The 19,060-nt window shown below is 62.5% G+C and overlaps 1 protein-coding gene and 1 long non-coding RNA gene across 2 annotated transcripts in view; one reads left to right on the forward strand and one right to left on the reverse strand.

The window, feature by feature from the left end:
* The window catches only part of IGFN1 (immunoglobulin like and fibronectin type III domain containing 1), a 30,655-nt gene extending 16,464 nt beyond the window's left edge, over window positions 1–14,191 (reverse strand). The window contains 12 exon segments of the mRNA XM_070384655.1: window positions 2,322–2,381; window positions 3,092–3,364; window positions 4,342–4,510; window positions 5,970–6,083; window positions 6,801–6,978; window positions 7,403–7,448; window positions 7,718–7,762; window positions 9,301–9,400; window positions 10,290–10,429; window positions 11,422–11,544; window positions 11,970–12,006; window positions 14,074–14,191. Of these exon segments, the coding sequence (XP_070240756.1) occupies window positions 2,322–2,381; window positions 3,092–3,364; window positions 4,342–4,510; window positions 5,970–6,083; window positions 6,801–6,978; window positions 7,403–7,448; window positions 7,718–7,762; window positions 9,301–9,400; window positions 10,290–10,429; window positions 11,422–11,544; window positions 11,970–11,976 (1,255 nt within the window). The 5' untranslated portion in view covers window positions 11,977–12,006; window positions 14,074–14,191.
* LOC138991225 (uncharacterized) lies at window positions 13,031–17,976 on the forward strand. The gene is made up of 3 exons (XR_011467191.1): window positions 13,031–13,214; window positions 13,309–13,450; window positions 15,824–17,976. It is a non-coding gene; the product is annotated as an uncharacterized lncRNA (long non-coding RNA).
* Window positions 17,977–19,060: the final 1,084 nt, after the last annotated feature.

Genomic DNA, 19,060 nt, shown 5'->3' on the forward strand with positions numbered 1-19,060 from the left:
CTCACCGCATGACCCTGACTCCCCAGAACCCCCTAAACCACCCCTGTGACCTGCCTTAGCCCCTGCCCCTCTTCCTCCAGGGCCCCCCACACCATCTCTAAAGGCCGCCTCCCCCACTAGCTCTACCCCACCAGGCCCAAGACCCCTGGACCCTCCTCCGTAAGCTGACGTGCCTCCTACTGACTGAGGCCCTAGAGCGCGTGACCCATCCCCACAGCCCAGCGGTTCACCGGACGCATCAGCCCACCGGCCCTCAAGGGCCACCCCAGCGTGAGACTCTGATGCCTCGGGGCCCCCGGGAGCACCCCCAGGACCAGCCCCAGCTCCAGAGACCCCCACACCGAGGCCTCTGGCTCCACCCCTGTCATGCACTTGGCCTGCCGCTTGCAGAGACCCCAACACCCCAGAGCCATCTTCACCCGCTCCTTCTCCAGAAGCCCCCAGACCCCCCAGGGCTCTGCAGCCCGCATCATCTCCAGTCCGACCCCAAGGCCCCGCTCCCCGCCAGCCCCCCGGCTCTGCCCCTGCGCGTCCCTCCCCAACAGTCTCTGCTGCAGCTGAGGCCCCCAGGCCGCCTCTCCCCACTGACCCTGCTGTCCCAGGCTGGCCCCGGCCACCAGGAAGATACTTGCCCCCAGGGCCGCTGTCTCCCCAGCCTCTGGAGGCCCCCCCAGCCTCTGCAGGCACGCTGCTCCCACCCACAGGGCCCCTGTCTGGGCCGCCCGAACCACTCTCGAGGCTCTCAGGTCCCTCAGACGCCCTTCCTGCAGGACCACGACCATCTCTGCCTCCAGACCACGTGCCCCCGGGTACCTCTGAGCCCCAGCTGCCACCACCCCTGTCCCAAGGCTCTGCTCCCCCCGGGCCCCTAGCACGGCCGAAACCCACGGCTCCTGGCCCGCCTAAGCCATCACTGAAACCGGCTCTATAGGCCAGGCCTGCTCCCCCGGGGTACCCGGAGCCCTCACCCAGCCCAGACTCCATCCCCTCCGGGCCTCCGAGGCCACCCACGTGGCCCACCCCACCTCTGGGTGCTTTCTCTCTGAAGCTCCGGGACCCGTCCCAGAAACCTGGCTCAGACCCCATGGCCCCTGAGCCTCTCAACCCATCCGTGTCTTCCAGGGTCCCACCAGGGCCTGAAGACTCACTGAGCCTGTGGCTTCTAGCATCAGACCCGGTCAGCCCCGCCGCCTGGGGGCCACCCTCACCCCCTCGCTCCCCACCGCCCACCAGCACTCCAGGCCTGCCTTGGGCCCCGGTTTTGCTGGGGTCGGACCCAGTGTCATCCCAAGGGCCTGGGCCCACAGCCTCGCCTGGAGCCCTCCGACCGGCAGTCCAGGCCCGGGGATCCTGGGCCCCGCTGGAACTGCGGCCCACCTCACCCAAGGCCCCCACGGACTCTGGGCCCTCCCTTGTCCTGAGCCCCCGTGGGCCCTCTCCCCAGCCCCCGGGACCCCCTGGGCCTCCATCATCTGCCTCTGCCCCGGTTTTGGCCTCAGGAGCTCCGCGGCCCTGGAAGAAGCTTTCACCCGCAGATATAGGTGGCTCCTGGAGGTGCCAGCCTGCAGATGCCCCTGAGCCCCAGGAGCCCCTTGCATCCCTGTGGTCAGCATCGCTCCCTTTCTCAGGGCCCCAGCCTGCCATGGAGCTAGAGCCCCGTCCTCCTACAGGCTCCAGTGCTCCAGGACCCTCTGCCCCATGGTCGCCTCCAGCACCCCCTGGGCCAGCCCTGTGGCCCCACCCTGGGCCCGCCATGCGTCTCCCCACCCCACCACTCAAACCGTGCCCTCCCCTCAGCTCACCCAGGCTCTCCCCCTGCAGAATCTCTGACCCTTGCCCTTCTAAGCCAGACCCTGCAGGACCAGCCTGGGCTCCCCAAGGGGCCCGCTCCCCCAGCCCTCCAGCCTCAAGCTGCCAGGACCCTGCCTCCCAGGCTCCCATTGGCTCTGCACCGTCTCTGCTGCGACCTCGCTGTTGGCCTCCCGTGAGTCCCAGCCCGGATTCCAAGCCCCCTCTTGAGCCCCCCGGAAAGCTCCGGTCCCCCCCTCTCCCTCCGTGGAGCTGGTCGACCCCAAGACCCGGGACTCTGCCTCCCTCCTCTTCCAGAAAGCCCTCTCTGGCCTGTCCAGGGCCCCATGCTGCGTGAGCTGCCTCCTTGCCCCCCGTCGAGGAGTGACCAGGCCCTCCCAGGCCGCCCCTGTCTGGGCTGGCTGTGGCCCCAGAGGCCAGCCCAGCTCTCTGGAGGAAGCTCCCTGTGGGGCCCTGCTCTCTGGATCTATCCCCCTCCCCATGGGCGCTCCTGAAATCTTCTGGGCTCTGGCCTTCTTGTGCCTGCCTCTGGTGGTCAGCGCTTGCAGTCAGAAGGCTCTTATCCTTCCCAGCTTTGGTAAGAGGTCACGCCCACGGAGAGAGAGAAGAGAAAAGCCCTGTTAAATCAGGCTGAGGCGCCTCTCAGACCCCAGCGGTTTCCCCAGTTGCCTGACCCTCAGTTTCCCCAACAGAGAAGCAAGCCGGCCATCTCTGGAGGAAGCCAGGCAGACCAGCTCGCTGGTGGCTCATCCCATCACCACCTCCCCCGGTCCTGTACCTGAGGCCCCCACCCCGACCCTGCTCGGTGGTTCAGGAGGACTTTGGGAGAAAATACAGAAGCCAAAAGTCATTTGCCACCTGCAGTTGCCTCGCTGTTTTTTTTTTTTTCTCCCTTTAAATCAACTTATTCTATTGTTTGTCTTACGAATGTCAACTTTAGTTTCCTGGGATCACCTTGAACCCAGAACCCTAAGGGGGTTTAAGGATGTTCTCTGGCCTGACCCAGGGGCTCCTCACCCTGGGTGGACCTGGCCCACTGTCCTCAGCCCTGGCCAGGACCCCAGGCCACCTTGGATCTGTGCCCAGTGCAGCAGACGCTGCTGGGGAGGGTGGGCTCGCCGTGGAGGGCCCGCACTGCAGGCGTGGAGCATGGCTCTTGGGGGCCTTTCTGGCCTCCGGGGATGAGGGGTCCCCAGTACAGGGCACTGACAGGGAGCCCCGCCCCCCTGGGCCTTGGGGCCTGCCTCAGCCGAGGCGGGGAGAGCCCGGGGTCCCCGCTCACCTTCCACCACCAGCCAAGCGCTGGAGGCGTGGAGCTTGGTGCCCAGAGAGTAGAGGCCCATGTCGGAGAAGCGGACCCCTCGCACCAGCAGCCGGTGGGTCCGCCCGTCCGGGGACACAAACACCTCGTACTTGTCACTGAGGTGGAGAGGCTGGTGCTGGAACCTCCAGGCGGCGCTGGGGCAGGGGTTGGACAGGGTGCACTCGAAGATGGCGTCCCCCCGCTCCTCGCAGCGGACGTCGGCCAGCGGGACCACCACGCGGGGCGGGATGGCTGCGGGCAGACGCGGGGCGTGAGCCGACACGGGGCGCCGGGGGCCCAGGGCGCCCGGGGCAGGCCGGCTGGGCCACGGCTGCCTGTCTCACCTCGGACAGGTCACCCCTCACCCCAGGTGTCAGTTTCTCCACATAAAGTGAGGAGTTATAATTAGGCTGTGAACAGTGAGACGTGGCTGGCATTCTAAATCTGAACCTCCTCTCCGGGGGCAGGTAGGTTCAGGAAGGAGACGGACAGGCTGAGTACGGAGCCTTATACCTGCCTTCCGACCGATCCTCACAACCACCTCCAAGGCAGGCGTTGCTGTTACCCTCCATGAGGTCTGAAAATTGAGGCTTTACACGCTAAATGGCTCCCGCAGTTAAGAGGTGGTCCAGCCAGAATTCACAGGCAGGCCTGGCTGAGCCCAGGGCCCTGCCGCCTTCCCTGTGCACAGCGCAGGGCCACCTGGAGGTCTCACCCCTTTTCAGCCTGACTCAGCCTCATCCTCCATGGTTTATCTGCAGAAAGCTTCCCCCACCCTAGGGGTCAGCGCCCTCCAATGCCCTGAGCTGCCAGGTGCTGGGGAGGGGGTGGTGGTGGAAAGGGACAGAGTCTGATGATGGAGAAAGGGACCATTCCTGAGGGGGACAGGCAGGGAGGGGAGGGATGGGACAGTGGAGCTTCTTGCTGGGGGTCATGAAGGGGGCCATGCCTCAGAAGGGAGGCTGTGGAACTGGTCAGCTCCGGCCTGAGAGGGAGTGGATGCTGAGGACGGACCGTGAGCGAGGGCGAGAGCCCACGTCTGAAACCCTCAGCGCCCAGCCCAGCACCAAGAGAACGCGGACCACGGCTTCTGAAAAGGGATCGTCAACATTTAACCGTCGGGCACGAGCTCCTCTCCCGGACGGCGAGGGGGCCGCGTCCCGGCCATCCAGCAGCCCCGCTGGAAGGCATGCTGGCGCCCGCCCAGGCGCTCAGGGCAGACCACTCACCGCTGGCCTCCAGCTCCGTGGTGAAGATGTGGGCATCCTCCACCCGGACCTGGTAAATGCCGGCGTCCTCCGGCTGCAGGTCCTGAATTTGGAACTGGTAGTGCTTCCCCAGACGCCGCAGACAGTGCTTGGTTTCGTTGTCGAAGCCATAGGGGACCATCTCGCCATCCTGGGGCCAGGGGAGGAAAAGGGGGGCGCAGGGCCTCCGTGGGTCCACGGCTCCTCCTGCCCCCATCCTGCTTGCGGACGACCAGCCGTGCTCCTCACTGGCCTTGGCACCAAACGACACTGCGGGACCACGAGGGGTGGGGAGAGGGGCGGGGAGGAGGCCGAGCGTGTGGTGGAGGGAAATAAATGCTCTAGGAATATCCGTGGCTCTGAGACGGAGTAAACGATCTGTTGGCATTATGCAAGAGACACCCGAGAGAGTGCTGAGTCGGCAGGGGGGCGGGCAGTGGACCTCCTTCCCGAGCAGGGCAGGGAGGCAGCAGGGTGGCCGGTCCCCCGTGTTCTCATTCATGAGGAACCAGAGTACTACCAGCGGCCCGTGCACACGCCCACTTCAGCCAAGCCCTGGATAGACTGGCTCCTTGCTGGTCATCCCTGACCCACCACGGCGCGCCTGGTGATTTTCTGACTTTGGTGCGAAAGCGATGCAGGTTCAGTAGAAACACTACTTGGAATTCTGATCTTTCCCAGGCTAGCGACGGACAGTGCAGCCCAGGGGGTGGGTCACACACCCAGACACTTAGAGCTGCTCTGTACCAGGCGATCCTCTGTTTTCCACTTTGGGTACAGGCACGCCTGCTCAGTCGCTCAGGTGTGTTCGACTCTTTGCGACCCCATGGACTGGAGCCTACCAGGCTCCTCTGTCCATGGGATTCTCCAGGAAAGAATACTGGAGTGGGTTGTCATTTCCTTCTCCAGGGGATCTTCCTGACCCAGAGATCAAACCCAGGTCTCCCGCATTGCAGGCACACGCTTTACCTTAATCTGAGCCACCAGGGAAGCCCATTATCAGCTGTACCTCAATATAAATTTTTTTTTTTTTTAAAGCACTACATGGGGGGCCAGGGAGTCTCCGTAGGGAGGAGTTAGCCATGCGGATGGCGGGGAAGGCCACGGTGGACAGAGGGGCAGAGGAAGGAGGTGAGGCTGGTGAGAGGCAGGGAAGGGTGCACAGGAGGGAGAGCTGGGGGAGGGGCGTCGCGCATGCTCATTTATCTGCTAGACGCCCCAAGAGACTGACCGGTCCTGCATTATGCTGATGCCATGAACGAGGCTGCCAGCACAGAGAGGTAAGCGTCCTGCCTGAGGTCACACAGCCAGCAAGTGTGACACCCCAGCCCAGCCCCTCGGGATCCCTGCCCCACCCCCACCTGGTTGACGGGTCACTCCTTGTGGGGCCCATGCAGAGGTGTGTCTGGAGAGAGCGCTCAGAGGCGAGGGGTGCACTTCTAAGAACTCTCTTTTGACCCAGCGCCCTGGCTGGACACCCTGACCGCAGCAAAGCAGAAGGGGTCCACAGGGCGCAGGGCGTATCGCCTGTGTCCTCAGCGTCCCTCTCGCCGCTGCTCGCCCCCATCCTCCCCTGCCAGACCCCCTCCTTGACGCCCCCCCAGACTCACCTTGTACAGGTAAATCTTGCTCTCAGGACTCTTGAGGTCCAGCTCCAGGCCAAAGGTTGCGATCCCCTCCTTGTTGACCCGAACATGTCTCAGGTTGGCGATGGTGTTGAGGTACTAGGGAATATGAACCCGTCGGGGGCGCCCTCTGAGTGCACTCCTCAGGGCTCCGGGTCCTAGGCCCCAGCCCCCGGCAGCGCCCGAGCCCACGTGTGCTGGGTTACAAGGTGGAGGCTGGGTCCTGCGTCAAGGCTGAGCAGACAGCCCAGAGCAGGAAAGCTGGGTCCCTGGATGGAAGGTATCGCCTTCCAAGCTGATAACACTGTTCTCAAGGTAATGCAAGCAAGTGGCTTTGTGTTTCCATTAGAGAAAGCAGACTTCCACCAGGGCCAGATTAGACTCAGGGAAAACTTCCCAGTTCTCTTTCAGTTTGTAAGCGGCTGAAGCCCGTCTCCCCGGAAGCCTTTAGAAATAAGACAGACCCCCCAGGGTCGGGTGATGGTGTGCTGACGGCAGTGGGCAAACCTCAAGCCTTTGCGGAGCTTAGTGCTTTAAGTACATCCTCTGACCACCACTCAGTAACCCTGTGAGGCAGGGATGCCTGTAACACCCACTTTACAAGGAATGGAACCAAGACCCAGAAGCCCTAACTTTTCCAAGGCCCCAGATTTCAGTGAGTGTCCAAGCCAGGCTTCAAAGCCAGGACGCAGGTCCTTAGCTGACGCCGCGTGGGGACGGGTGGGGCGGCCCTCCACGGCTGGCGCTCCAGATGTGATGTCCCCCGACCCCACCCCCAGGGCGCCCCCGGGGATGACAGGGGGGGCGGGGCGGTACCGGCGCCAGCTTCTCCTCGCGCTCCTTGCTCATCCGCTGCAGCCGCCGCAGCATCCAGCGGAAGTCCACGATGCCGTATTTGAGGCAGATCTGCTCGTAGTCCTTTCGGTCAGCCGTCATCAGCAGCTGCCACACCTGATCCATGTCTACTTTCTTCTTCGGGGCGGGAGGCGGGTCCCTGGGGAGCGGGGTGGGCAGGTCAGAGACCGCGGGACCCCCAGGGGCTGGTCACCCACCGGGCCGGCGCCCTGAGGGGGTGAGCGCTGCGCTGGCTTCCTGGAGCAAGAGGCCGCGGAGACACCGCCGGCAGAAACTCTCTCCTAACTAACGACTGTCTTGCGGCTTTCAGACCAGGGTGTCTGAGGGGACATTATTCTGTGGCTCGAGTGGAGCACATTTTACAAACAACCCAGAGAGCGGAGATGATTTACTCAAGGACACAGAGCTTAGAATTGGAGCCTGGGGTCCAGCGCTCCCAGCAAGTCCACCAGCCAGCAGAAGCCCCTCTCCCCTGCCGGCGCTGGGAGGGGTGGCAAGTGCGAGCCGGCTTTCAGCAGGGGCAGAGCCTCCAGACCCCCTCCCCAGGACAGGCCCAGGCCCACCTCTTTTTCAACATCTTCCGGAAGTCCACCAGCTCCTTCCTGAAGTCTAGAAAAGGAAGAGGGATGAGCCCCAGCCTCAGGTGGGACTCCACAGGGCTCACACAGGCCTCTCTGTAGGAACCCCGGGGGGGGGGGGGGGCTGGAAAGGGGGCCTGTGGTTCGTGACAGACCACTGGGCTTTGGAAAGGAGCCCCCTCCTGTGGGCTGGTGATGGCCTGTGAAGCACCCTGAGGGCTTGACCAGGTGTGGGGCGCTGGCAGGGAGTAGCCCCTCCCCCAAAGACCCTAAGGAGATTTGGGACAACTTTCCACCTACCCTCTTGGGGCTCCTTGGGCCTCTTCCGATTCTTCCGAAAGCCAACTAGACCATCAGGAAGAGAGGAGGTGGTTAATGTGGACAGGCGGGGAGAGAAAGGAGAAACCCTGGTGGGCTTTGAGAACCAGCGGAGCCCACCCCCAGTCCTCTCTAAGGCTGGCGGCCATCCAGGAAGAGGAAGAACATGGCGGAGGGTCCGGCTATCTCCGGCTCAGAGCGTGACCCAGGGGGGCAGCCTGATCCCCATATCCTTCAGGGCGGCCCACTCTCAGGTCGACAGGGCTGGGGGTGGCGTGAATGCGGGGGGGAGCCGCTGGTGACTGCGCACTGAAGGGCATCTAAGGGGCAGCTGTCCTCCCCCTCCACCTGAGAGCCGCCATTTCAGGGCCCAGGCCTGGGGGCATCAAATACGCCCCCCGGGGAGGCCGGAGGGCAGGCCTCTCGCCTTCCCGGCTCCTCTCGAAACCAGGAATGGCCGGGGGACATGACCTGGGCAGTGGGCGTTGAGAGAGCAGGAACACACGAAACAAATGAGTGCTTTAAATAATAATCTCTCTTCAAAACCCTAGCTTGCCGCAGGCTTCCCGTCTGACTTTTGTACTGGTTACCTTAACGAGACAAGATACCCATGCCTCTGTCTCCAGGGGAGAAATTCTCTAACTCAGTTTTCCTAAAACCTTAAAACTTTTACTGAAGAACAAAGAATTTACACTGTACAGGACCATATGAATTTCATGCTTCTTTCCTTGGAAGTACTGTCTATTTCCACAGTTGTAAGACTCTTCTTTATTGAAGTGTAGTTGATCTACAATAATATATTAGCTTTTGTTTCTTGATAAAAGGACCAGATGTCCCAGGGCCACTCCATCCCGGCTTCCTGCCTGCATGTGGGTTAGCCAGGTCCGTAGCAGCCAGCCTACAAGGTCAGGGTGGCACACCGCGGGAGGGTCTGGCTTCCCCCAGCAGCCCCGAGCTCTGCCGGAGCCTGGATGCCACCCTGGGACTTGTCATCGTGGGGCTAGGAAAGTGGCTTTGCTTCTTGAGCCACATCAAGGAGGGTTTTCTGTTACTCATGCACAAAAACATAACCAACTGAGAGATGAGATCCGCTTTCCAAGACACGTTTACTTTCGATCCCTTGCTGACGATTAATTTGAAATTTTGGAAACACGAGCAAACCAAAGCAAAGCATGTCTAAGGCAGGCTCTGGCCTTTGTGTTACCTGCCCCCATGTTCTCGCCCCACTCCACGCAGACTTGTACGCCAAGAGAGGAAACCGAAGCCCCGGGAGTGAGTTAGCAAACGATTGGACTAGAAACCAACTTTCAGACCCCGACCTCACGCCTCAGGGCCAAGAGGAGGTCACCCGGCACAGCTGCAGGGGCGCCTGTGGGCGTGAGCCTCCCCGACCAGGGGCAGAGGCTGCAGGCAGCGGGTGAAGCCTGGGGCCCCGCACCTGGTGGGGCTGCGGCCTCCATGGCTCCCCCACACCCCCCAGCTTTGAGGCCTGATCCCCTTAGGGCTCTCCCACACCCGGAGCCCCGGTGGGGCAGGAGGGAGGGGGCGGGGGCGGGCAGGCCCACCTTCGATGACCGTGAGCCTCGCCGAGCACGTGGCCTCTCCATAGGCATTCACGGCAGTGCAGCGGTACACGTCTGTGTCCTCGCCGGTCAGCTTATTGATCTGCAGAGAGGCCGAAGGCAGGGGAACAGGGCTGGCCCCCCTTCCTCCAGTCACTGGGCATAACTACGCTATAAGATGAACAAGGCAAGCTCCTGTCTTCATGGACCTTACCGTGTTCATGAGGAAAGCAGACCCCGAGACCAAACCTAGGTCAGGGCTGCGGTGGGCAGAGAGTGGTTCCCAGAGTCCACCGGATCCAGGACTAACTACCGTCTCTGGTGTGTGCTGCGGGCCCCTTACCTAACCTCCCTGGACCTCAGCTTATTTACCTATAAAATGAGGATAATAATACCCACATATAGAACCCTGATCAGGGAGCTAGGTCTTGCAAGCTGTGCAGTGTGGCAAATAATATAAATAAATAAATAAATAAATTTGGCAGTTTCCTGGGAGTCCAGTGGTTAAAACTCCAAGCTCCCAATCGAACCCTGTTCAGGGAATTAAGACACTGCATGCCACACAGCGTGGCCGAAATAATACTACCCCAAAGCAGTGAGTGGTCAGGATTAAAATACACAATCTAGGTCAAACGATTAGCCCGGGAGCAGCACGTAGTAGGTGTTCTGTGACGTGTAACTGTGAATGTTACTGACACTGACCAATATCGACTGAGTGCTCACTGCAGGTCGGGCCTGGGGGAGGTTTATTAGCTAAACCTTCAATGCTCATAAAAACCCCATGAAGGAGGCACTATCATCCCCCCAATTCACAGAGGAAGAGAGAGAGAATGAGGTGACTTTTCAAGGCTGGGGTGGTAAGCCAGGCAGCCTGCCTCCAGGGCTTGAAGGAAGCTCCAGCACTCTGTCAGCAGAGGTTGGCTGGCCTGCTGGTCTACCTTGGCTCTGGGAGGAGAAGGGAGGACCCCCGCCCGGGAGGACCGCAGTCCTACCTGCAGCACGTGCTCCCTGCAGCCCGTGCTGGACGAGACCTGGTACTTGCTGGAGCTGCTGAGGTCCCCTTTGGAGCAGTGCCAGCGCACCCTGGGCCTGGGCTCCCCGCAGACCACAGCCCGGAAGGTGGCGGTCTTCCCTGAAACCGGAAGAGGCAGGCGGGCAGTTTGACGGGTTGAGGGAGGACAGATGGGGATTTTAATGCATGTTTTCTGTGTTGCTCTGGGCACTTCAGCTGCCCAGTCCAAGAGGGGTACCTGCCCTTGGTCCTGGGGATCCAAGGTCCCCAGGCAAGAACGCAGTCTCAGGCAACCAAGGACGCCCTCCCCCTGTCTGTGTATGCCCCTGAGGGCCAGGGCGGGGCGGGGGCCTGAAAGACTCTCCTGGGCCTGGGAAGGGGGAGTCCTCTGTGGGTCCTGTGTCCACTCTCTGGTGGGGGGACTGTGACCTTGGCAAAGCCTGGTGGTGGTGCTCAAAGGGTCCGGTCCTGAGACCCAGGGTTCCAGCCTCGGGAAAGAGCCCAGCTCCATCCCTGCCTGGAAGCCGGTGGGGCGGGGTGAGGTGCTGCCTGTCCTCAGGCCCCCAGCACCCCAGGAGTGTCTTAGCAGAGGACAGTTTGGAATAAAGATGCAAGTCCCCCACCCCTGATGAGAGACGCAGTTTCTCATGACAGTGTTGTTGGAGAGGTAGAGTCAGATCTAACGAGGGAGGGGGTATTATTTTCCTTAGGCCAGAATGAGGGGCTCTGAAACCTGCTGGGGGGCCCGTGCTGGGGAAAGGGTGCCTGCTCACCCCTGCCCCCGCAGCCCGTTCCCTCTGCTTCCCGGGCTCCATTCTCTGCGGCCTATGGGCCCCCGGGGCCACTGTGGGGCAGCCCCATTTCACTCCTTTTCGAGGGTGCCTCTGCAGAGCTGCTTGTGGGCCGGGAGGGTGCGGGTCCCAGGGCTGCCTCATGAGCCTCTGCTCCCCAGCTCACCACACCCCCACCCTCTTTCCCAGATGCCTGTCCCGTGGTAGGCCTGCACCCCTTTGCTTCTCTGCTCCTCAGGCCCCTTGCGGACACAGGGGTTAGGGGCTGGGCTGGAGCAGGCCCGGGGGCCCCGTCCCCTCCACTCCCCTCCCGGGCCTTACCCTCCTGCAGCGCCAAGGCGATGGGCCTCTGCACGAAGTCGGGCGTGCTGCAGCCCTCGGGCACCTCCTCCACCAGCTGCCAGATGCTCACACCCGGCGTGGAGGACTTCTTGAGGGACTTCCCTGGAGGAGGTGGCGGGAAGGGAGGTGGGCCTCAGCTTAGACCTGTAGCCGGAGGGGCAGGGGCCCCCCGCCCCCCACAGTTGGGCAGGGCCGGCTCCTCGGCTCCTCCAGGGAGAAGGGCTTTGGGGCTTTCTAGCGGGTGTGGTGGTGGTCTTTCCACGTGTGAGTGGTGCCCCAGGGGAGTGGCCATGGGTGCCCTGGGGAGACCCTGGGAGAGTCCTGGGAGAGGGGGTGGGGAAGGGAGAGTGGAAAAGGGCTCCTGGTGGGAATCGGGGCCCATGGAGGGGCTCTGCTCCCCGGATTTAGGAAAACAAGTTCAAACCCAAATCCGGAACTAACAAGCCACATGCTCTTTGCCCTGCCCCCCGCCCTCTCCTGGTGGGCGCCATGTGGGGTGAGCAGAGTGGAGGGGGCGCTTCTCCCACCTGCCATGGTTCCGGCTCCTCTTTGGCGCTGACTGATCTGAGAACAGAAGGTGGGGTTGCTGAGAAAGGTCCAGGCTGGTCACCCCGTCCTTCCCACACCTCAGCACCCCGGCCGGCCAGGAGCTCCTCTCCCCCACTCGCTGGCCCAGCATGGCCCACCCCCTGGAGACCAGGGAGGGTAGGGCACTGCCCGCTTGGAATCTCATCCAGGGAAAGGAAACTGTGGGTGAGCTACAAGCTGTGCTGGAGGTCTGGCCTGCTGGTGGGGCCCCAGGCCCAGAGGACGCTCGGAGGGCGGCACACGGCCATCCCCAAATCAGGAAAGCAAACTCCAGACCTCAGGGTCTCCCAGCTGTTCCCGGCCTGGCCCCTTGACTGGGGATGAGAATTCTCCAGCGGCATCCCCGGGGACTGTGGGCCGCTCCACCAGCCCCGAGAGTCTCGAGCAGGGCCTGCAGCCCTCCAGCTCCCACCCCACCCAATCTGGAATCCAGATCGCCAGGCCTGCGGGCAAGGATCCCTGGGCTGCCCGTAAGGTCTTCTAGGCTGGAACATCAGGATCTCCATAAATCCATCCACCCCCTCCAAAGCCAGTGAGTTATAATGTCAGGTGGGCAAGAGTGCCTCCCAGACCCCCTCCACCACCAGCAGCACCCCTCTGACTCCCGCTCAACGGCATCCAACCGCCATCCATTGAGGCTGACGAGGCGGGCCGCCGGGAGAGGGCAGGGGGCCTGGGGCTGGGCTGGGCTGAGAGCAGTAAGGAGAGCCGAGAGTCCAGCGGGAAGGGGGTGTCTTGAAAGAACTTCCCAGCAGTCCCACCCCCAGTGCGGTTGGCCCGTGGCCAAGGGTTCCATTTTGGAGATTCCATTTCCTGCCCAAAGAGCCCTCAGTATAGAATCACATGACAGGGCACATTCCGTCCTCCAAGCGAGGAGCCTCCGTTTCATAACTGCCCACCCGCTGGCACCCCGGGCCCGCGGCGTCCCCCCCACAGCCCGGCCACTGCCCCGGCGCGCTGGAATGCCGCAGCGCGCCAGCCGCGTTCTGGGGCGGTCACAGGCCACAGCCGCTGTTCTGCGGGGAGTCGCCGGGCAGGGCGAGGGGGCCGGAGGGGAACCCAGCTGGCCGTGGCGGGGGTGAGGGTGGGGGGCTCCGTCCCACCCACGCCCAGGACCACCACCCCGAGCCTGCCCACCGCCTCCACCCTGGTGCAGTGAGCACGGACGTCTTAGCATCTTCACCGTATGTCTCCATCACTCTTGAGCGGCTCTTGGTTACTTACTCAGCCGTTCGTCACACACCAAGAAGCATAATCCTCCCGCGTCTGTCCCTCCAGCCTCCCGCCTCCAGACCCCAGCTGAGACGGGAGAGCAGCTGAGCCCCAACTGGGACCCGGGGGCCCACGTTGGCCAGCTCGCCCTCCCGACCTCGGCCTCTTCAGGAGTAAGCCAGATCCGGGACAAGGTCAAAGGCGATGGGTGAGAGATCCGTTTGGTGGGAGACCAGAGGGTCAGAGGGTCGTGGTCCTCATGGGGGGGAGGGGCCGTTGGGGAGGAGACGCTCTGCTCCAAGCTTTCTTCCACTTTGGAGAAGAATTTTAACTCTGCACCAAACGGCAGCTTGAGTCCCTGCAAATGTCTCCCGGTCTCCCCCAGGCCCTCAGCACTCCGCCCCCGCCCCACCAGCTCCATCCAGCCCTCCCGCTTCCTGCTGCTTCCAGCTTCTCAATGCGTAGGAGTCAGGGCAGGGAGAGACACCCGGGGCTTTTCTCCCTGTTTGACCATGTTATTAATCAAGATGTGCCGAGTTCCAGACCGGAGGTCCTTATTCTGGACAGCTGCTCAGAGTATTTAAGCTGGTCGGCGTTGCCAGCTGAGCAGCACCGGGAGAGTCCGAGCCTGGGACAGAATTGCCCCAACAGACTCGCTGCAGCTCCGTCCTCCAAGTGTCCCCAGCCATCGGAGGGGATGTACTGCCCAGGGGGGTTCTGGGCTCCCTGCCCCCTGCCTGCCCTTCCTGAGCAGAGAAGGGCAACGGGATCCCAGCCTCTCCCTCTCTGCCCCTGCCCCGGTGGACAGCCAGGTGTGCAGGGCCCACTGACCTGGGTGCACAGCCGGCCTCCGGCCTCCCGGCCGCTCCCGCCTCCCCGCGTCCAGCTGCTGCCGGAGGCTCTGAATGGACTGCCGGTGGCCTGGTGGCGCCGGGACAGATGTAGGTCACGGCGGACTCGCGCTGCCCCCGCCCCTCCCACTCAGCCCGCCTCCCTCCTCCTCCTCCTCCAGCCTGGGCTTGGCAGGGCAGGGCCCCCCCGGGGTTCCCGCCCTCGCCTCCCGGGAGGTCAGAGATGGAAGGGTCCTGTGACTTGGGCTCATCCAACTCCTCGCAGAGCACTAAGCTCTCAGATTGGCTCGGTCAAGTCCGCCCCGCGCGGCCTCGTTTATATGATCCTCTTAGCGGGCGCCTTCTCGTCCTCCAGGGCCTTAATTTTTCCACTAAGCTGACCCCTGGGGACCCTTGACACCATAAGTCACACAGACACCCAAAGCCACTGCCCTCTTGGGAATCGGCATCTGAAGTGGCACCAAGCAAACCCAGCCTTGGGGAGCGAGTCTCAGCCCCCGACAGATCAGAGGGTAACCCCTGAGGGGGCAGGGGCAGGGCGAGACCCTGGGAGTCTACAGCCAGGAGGCCTCCCAGGAGGTGGTGAGCTTCCTAAGGTGGGAGAGCTGGCCCCGCCAGCCGGGCTGGGGGCTGAAGCAGGCAGGGCAGACACCTGGGTGTTAGGACACGTGGATGGAAGGTGGGAATCGGGGTGGATGGAAGGTGGGAGTCGGGGTGGGGGGCTGGTAACAGGTTTCCTTTAGGATGGGGGGCAGGCGGGCCCAGAAGGAGCCGGGGCACAGGGCCGCCCCGTCTGCTTGGGGACAACACCCGCTCGCCCTTTCAGGACAGGGAACTGGTTTGTCGCCTCCAGTAAGCAAGGCTTGATCGCGGATCCGGACACAGCGGAAGGCAAAGGGGCCCAGGTTCCTCTCAGGGGAGGGAACGTGGTTACACACACCCCGGCACGCTGTGGACCCGGGGCTCGCTAGTGTGTGTACTCTGGGGGCAGGTGTCTGACCTCTCACACTCAGGGTGTGTGTGTGTGTGCAGGTGTACATCTACATGGGTTTCCTGCGTCTTTCTAACTCTGGGTATCAGAAGTTGAAGCTTTATTTATTGAACAAATAGGTGTTGAATGCCCCACCCGCCCCTGGGACCCTGGGTCTAGCTCTGTGGTGGGCCCTGAGACACACAGGTGAGTGGAGACGGGGTGCTCCTCCTGTGGGTCTAATGGGCAGACAGATGCTATCTAGGCGGTGACGAAGTGCCCTGCCTGCCTCAGAGGGACCCCAAGCAGGTGGGGAGCAGGGAAAGACCAAGGAGGTGGGCGTGGACAGGTGAGCCTTGGAGGCCATGGTGAGATGTGATCTGTACCCTGGCGGGGGACAGGATCCGTTTGCAGTTTTCAAGCAGCCCGCTGTGCCGCAGGGCAGACAAGGGGCTGGAGGCAGCTGGGAGTCAGAGGCAGGAGTCCGGCTCCCAGGAGGGGGTCCGGTCGCCCTAAGTGCTCTGCCTCGTGGGGCCCTGTGGCCCTTCTCCAGGGGCTCCTGGACCTCAGTGCTGCATCGTCTGGGCTAGCGCGGGTAGCTTATAGTCTCCCCAGAGCTCGAGGCGGCCCCCAGGCCTGCTCAGACGAGCCGGTCGTCTCGCACTGGCTGCAGTTGAAATGTCAGGACTCTGATGAGATGGACCCACGGCTCTCATGTGTCCTCTACCCTCCGTCCTGCGTCTTGTGTCCTCTGTCGAAGGAACGTGATGTGCAGCCAAGTCGGCCACGCACACCATGAAGGTGAGAGCTCCCGCATCGCCCGTCTGCGGCCAGGCACTGGCGTGGGCCTCTGTGATAGCACAGGGTGAGAAGAGCGTGCACACAGGGTCGCCTAGCCCCCAGCCCAGCCTCCGCGATATTCGCCAGCCACCACGCAGGCCGACGTCGGTGTTCTGACTGTCCACCAGGACCCTTCCCAGCGAGCCAGGGAAATCTCACACCCTCCCCGGGCATGGCCTTCCTGGCCCTCCTGAGGGATGGAGGCACAAGCCCCCAGGGCCCTTGATTAGCGGAAGGCTCCCCCCCACCCCCGCCCCAGAAGCGCTCTGGGGCGGGGGGTGCTGTGTTCTTTCTCCCTTGGTGACTTTGGGTGAAGACACGGTCCAGCTTACTATCGCTCTCCTGTCCCCACGGGACACACAGCTCAGGCCCCCACGGGACCCCTCTTGCTCCCCGTGGCTTGGGGCGAGTGGGATGATCTCCGGAACCTTCTGGAGTCCTGTGACCTGCTGCCCGAGTGGGTTCCTGGGGTGAGGCCCATGGATCTGGAGGCCGGGTGACTTCCTCTGACGTGGGGCGGCACTTGAACTCAGAGGCTGGGGCCTCTGTCCGGGCTGGGTTAGGACCATCTCTCTGCTGGCCTGGGGGTGCAGGCGAATGTGCTGGGCAGGCTTCTGACTGAAGACCTGTGCACACGTGCCCGCATACACACGTCAAAGCGACACCAGAAGACGGGACTCTGCAGAAAGGGGAAGGCCTCGAGACGGCCCCAGGGTCTGGGCCGAGGATGGGCTGGGGTCTTACTCTACCCTACCGCTCCGTCCTCGGGGAGGCACAGCTGAGAGCTCGAGGGCGCACACCCCTGCCCCCACCTCCCTCCAGCCCCCAGCTGCTCTCCGGACCCGTCCATACCCACCCCCGGCACGCAGCTGTCTGTGCCCCCCCGACCCCCCAGCTCCAGCCCACCACCGGTCAGGCTCAGTTCACGTCTTTCTCACCTCCTGTTTGTGACGAACCCCTGTGGCCTCCCAGGAATGAAGCCCTCGGCCCTGAGGACAATTTCATGCTTAAAAGGCAGCTTTCAGCATCGGAGCCACGAGCCCACGCTCTCCTGCGAAAGGGCCTGCAGACCCGAGGGCGCAGGCGGGCGGAGCCCCCGCTGTGGCTTCTGGGCCTCTGTGCGCCCCGTCTCCTGGAGCAGATGGGGCCTCCCAGGGCTCGGGGCCGGACAGAACCTTCCAGAGCCTCCAGCAGCAACAAGACGAGCTCCCTTCCTGTGGGACACTCTTGAGTCTTTGATGACTCAGTCTGCACCTTCTTTCTTTACGTGAACACAGCGGACGGACGGACAATAGCTACTCTGAGCCTCTCCAGGGTCCGACATTTGCTCCGTCATGAAACGCTCCCCAGGACAAGCCAGCTTTCCCCAGAGTCATCCCTGTCCTGTTTGCTGGGTGCCTTGTGTTTTCTGGCCCTGCCGCTTGCTTTTTTACAGCTGGAGATGGAACCCCTTAATGCCCTTCCTCCGTCCCCCACCCGCACCCCCATCACCCGTCTGCTCTCTGTGTCTGCTGGGGCTCTAACCTGACTCATCCCTGTTCAGAGACGCACTGACGTGCAGGGGAGGGCGACCCGCCTCTGGACAGCCGATGAACGGGCCGGCGTGGCCTCCGATATCGGGGAGGGAAGTCCCCGAAGACCAGCCCAGACAGCGGCTCCATGGAGGCGGCCCTCGGGTCAGCAGCGGGAGGGTGACCAGCTCCTGCTCATGGACGCACGCCTGCTCCACACGTGAGCCTGCGTGTCGCCCAGCATGTCACGGGCTGACCGTGCACAGAGCACATGCTCGCTGCCCCCAGCTGCTGCCGGACGCTCACCTCAGAGCGATGTCTGCCCTCGTGACAGCCCCGGAGGTGGATGCACCGCATCGGCTCATGGAGAAGGAAGCTGGGCCAAGAGCCGCCACCCAGGGGTCCCTCGGGCCGTGGCTCGTGACTGATCCAGGCTGGGGCAGCGAGGGTGGGCTGATCCCTTTACAGCTCAGCCTCCTCCCCTTGACGTTCTGACTTTGAAAAATTAGATAAAAGTCAACATTTTCAAAAATAAAATAATAATAATAAAGAAGTCGACATTTTCAGCCTCCATGCTGTATTCTTTGCTCGCGAACCTCACTGAAAGGCACACCAGGGTGTCTCAGAAGTTGAGAAGGGCCCAGCTGTTTGCAATTTTTGAGACTTCTGGTATTTTTTTCAAAGAAGAAATGATAAAACAGGGCTAAAACACGAGCAGTGACCTGAGACTGTCACAGCGCTGTTCGTTCATCAGCTATGTGCTCGGGTGCCCAGTGGTGTCCGACTCTTTGTGACCCCATGGGCTCCTCTGCCTGTGGGATTCTCCCCACAAGAATACTGGAGTAGGTTGCCATTCCCTCCTCCAGGGGATCTTCCTCACTCAGGAATTGAACTCGGGTCTTCTGTGTCTCCTGCATTGCAGGCAGATTCTTTACCACTGAACCAAGAGGGAAACCCCATTAATTAGCTATATCCCAATACAAACTTAAAAATATGTAAATATGAGTAGCATATTTTAAATATTTACACTCAAGCACTCAACACCTGTAGCCCAGAGACACACATGCCAGGCACTGTCATGGCTCCGACCACAGATGGCCACCGGCGATGACCAACTAATTCCTGGTGCCCTGCCATCAGTGTTTTCTCTGACCACAAGGATGACCCACTGGAGATCGTGGGGGCCCTGCCCCGGGAACCTGGAGGCCGCCCAGCCCAGTCTCCTGACTTAGATGCTGGGACCTCTTGGAGCCCCCAGTGTGCAGAAGCCTGTTTGCCCTGAATCTGAGCTCCTGGAGGTGGCTGAGCTTTCTCCACCCACCGTCACCCTCCCCTACTCCCGACCTGAGCTGGAGCTTGTCGGTTCCAGCTCGGGCACGCCGGCCTCTCGACCCCGGTGTTCACCCTCCCTCCTGTCCGCAGAACGACCCGCCTGCCCTCCCATGACCCCCACGCGGAGCGTCCTGTCCCTGTGACCCCACGGGCTGGCCTGCGCTCGTGTCTCAGGCCTGTCTCCCTCTTAGCCAGGGGTCCCAGGGCCTGTGACGCCTGCCACCGCCCTGCGCCCAGGGCAGTTTCTCCCACACACACGGCCCCTGGCTGGCGGGTGGTCAGAAGCATCTCTACCCTGTGCCCTTCCCCGCCGG

The sequence above is a fragment of the Bos mutus genome, chromosome 16, assembly GCF_027580195.1.
Source record: "Bos mutus isolate GX-2022 chromosome 16, NWIPB_WYAK_1.1, whole genome shotgun sequence".
NCBI classification, from domain to species: Eukaryota; Metazoa; Chordata; class Mammalia; order Artiodactyla; family Bovidae; genus Bos; species Bos mutus.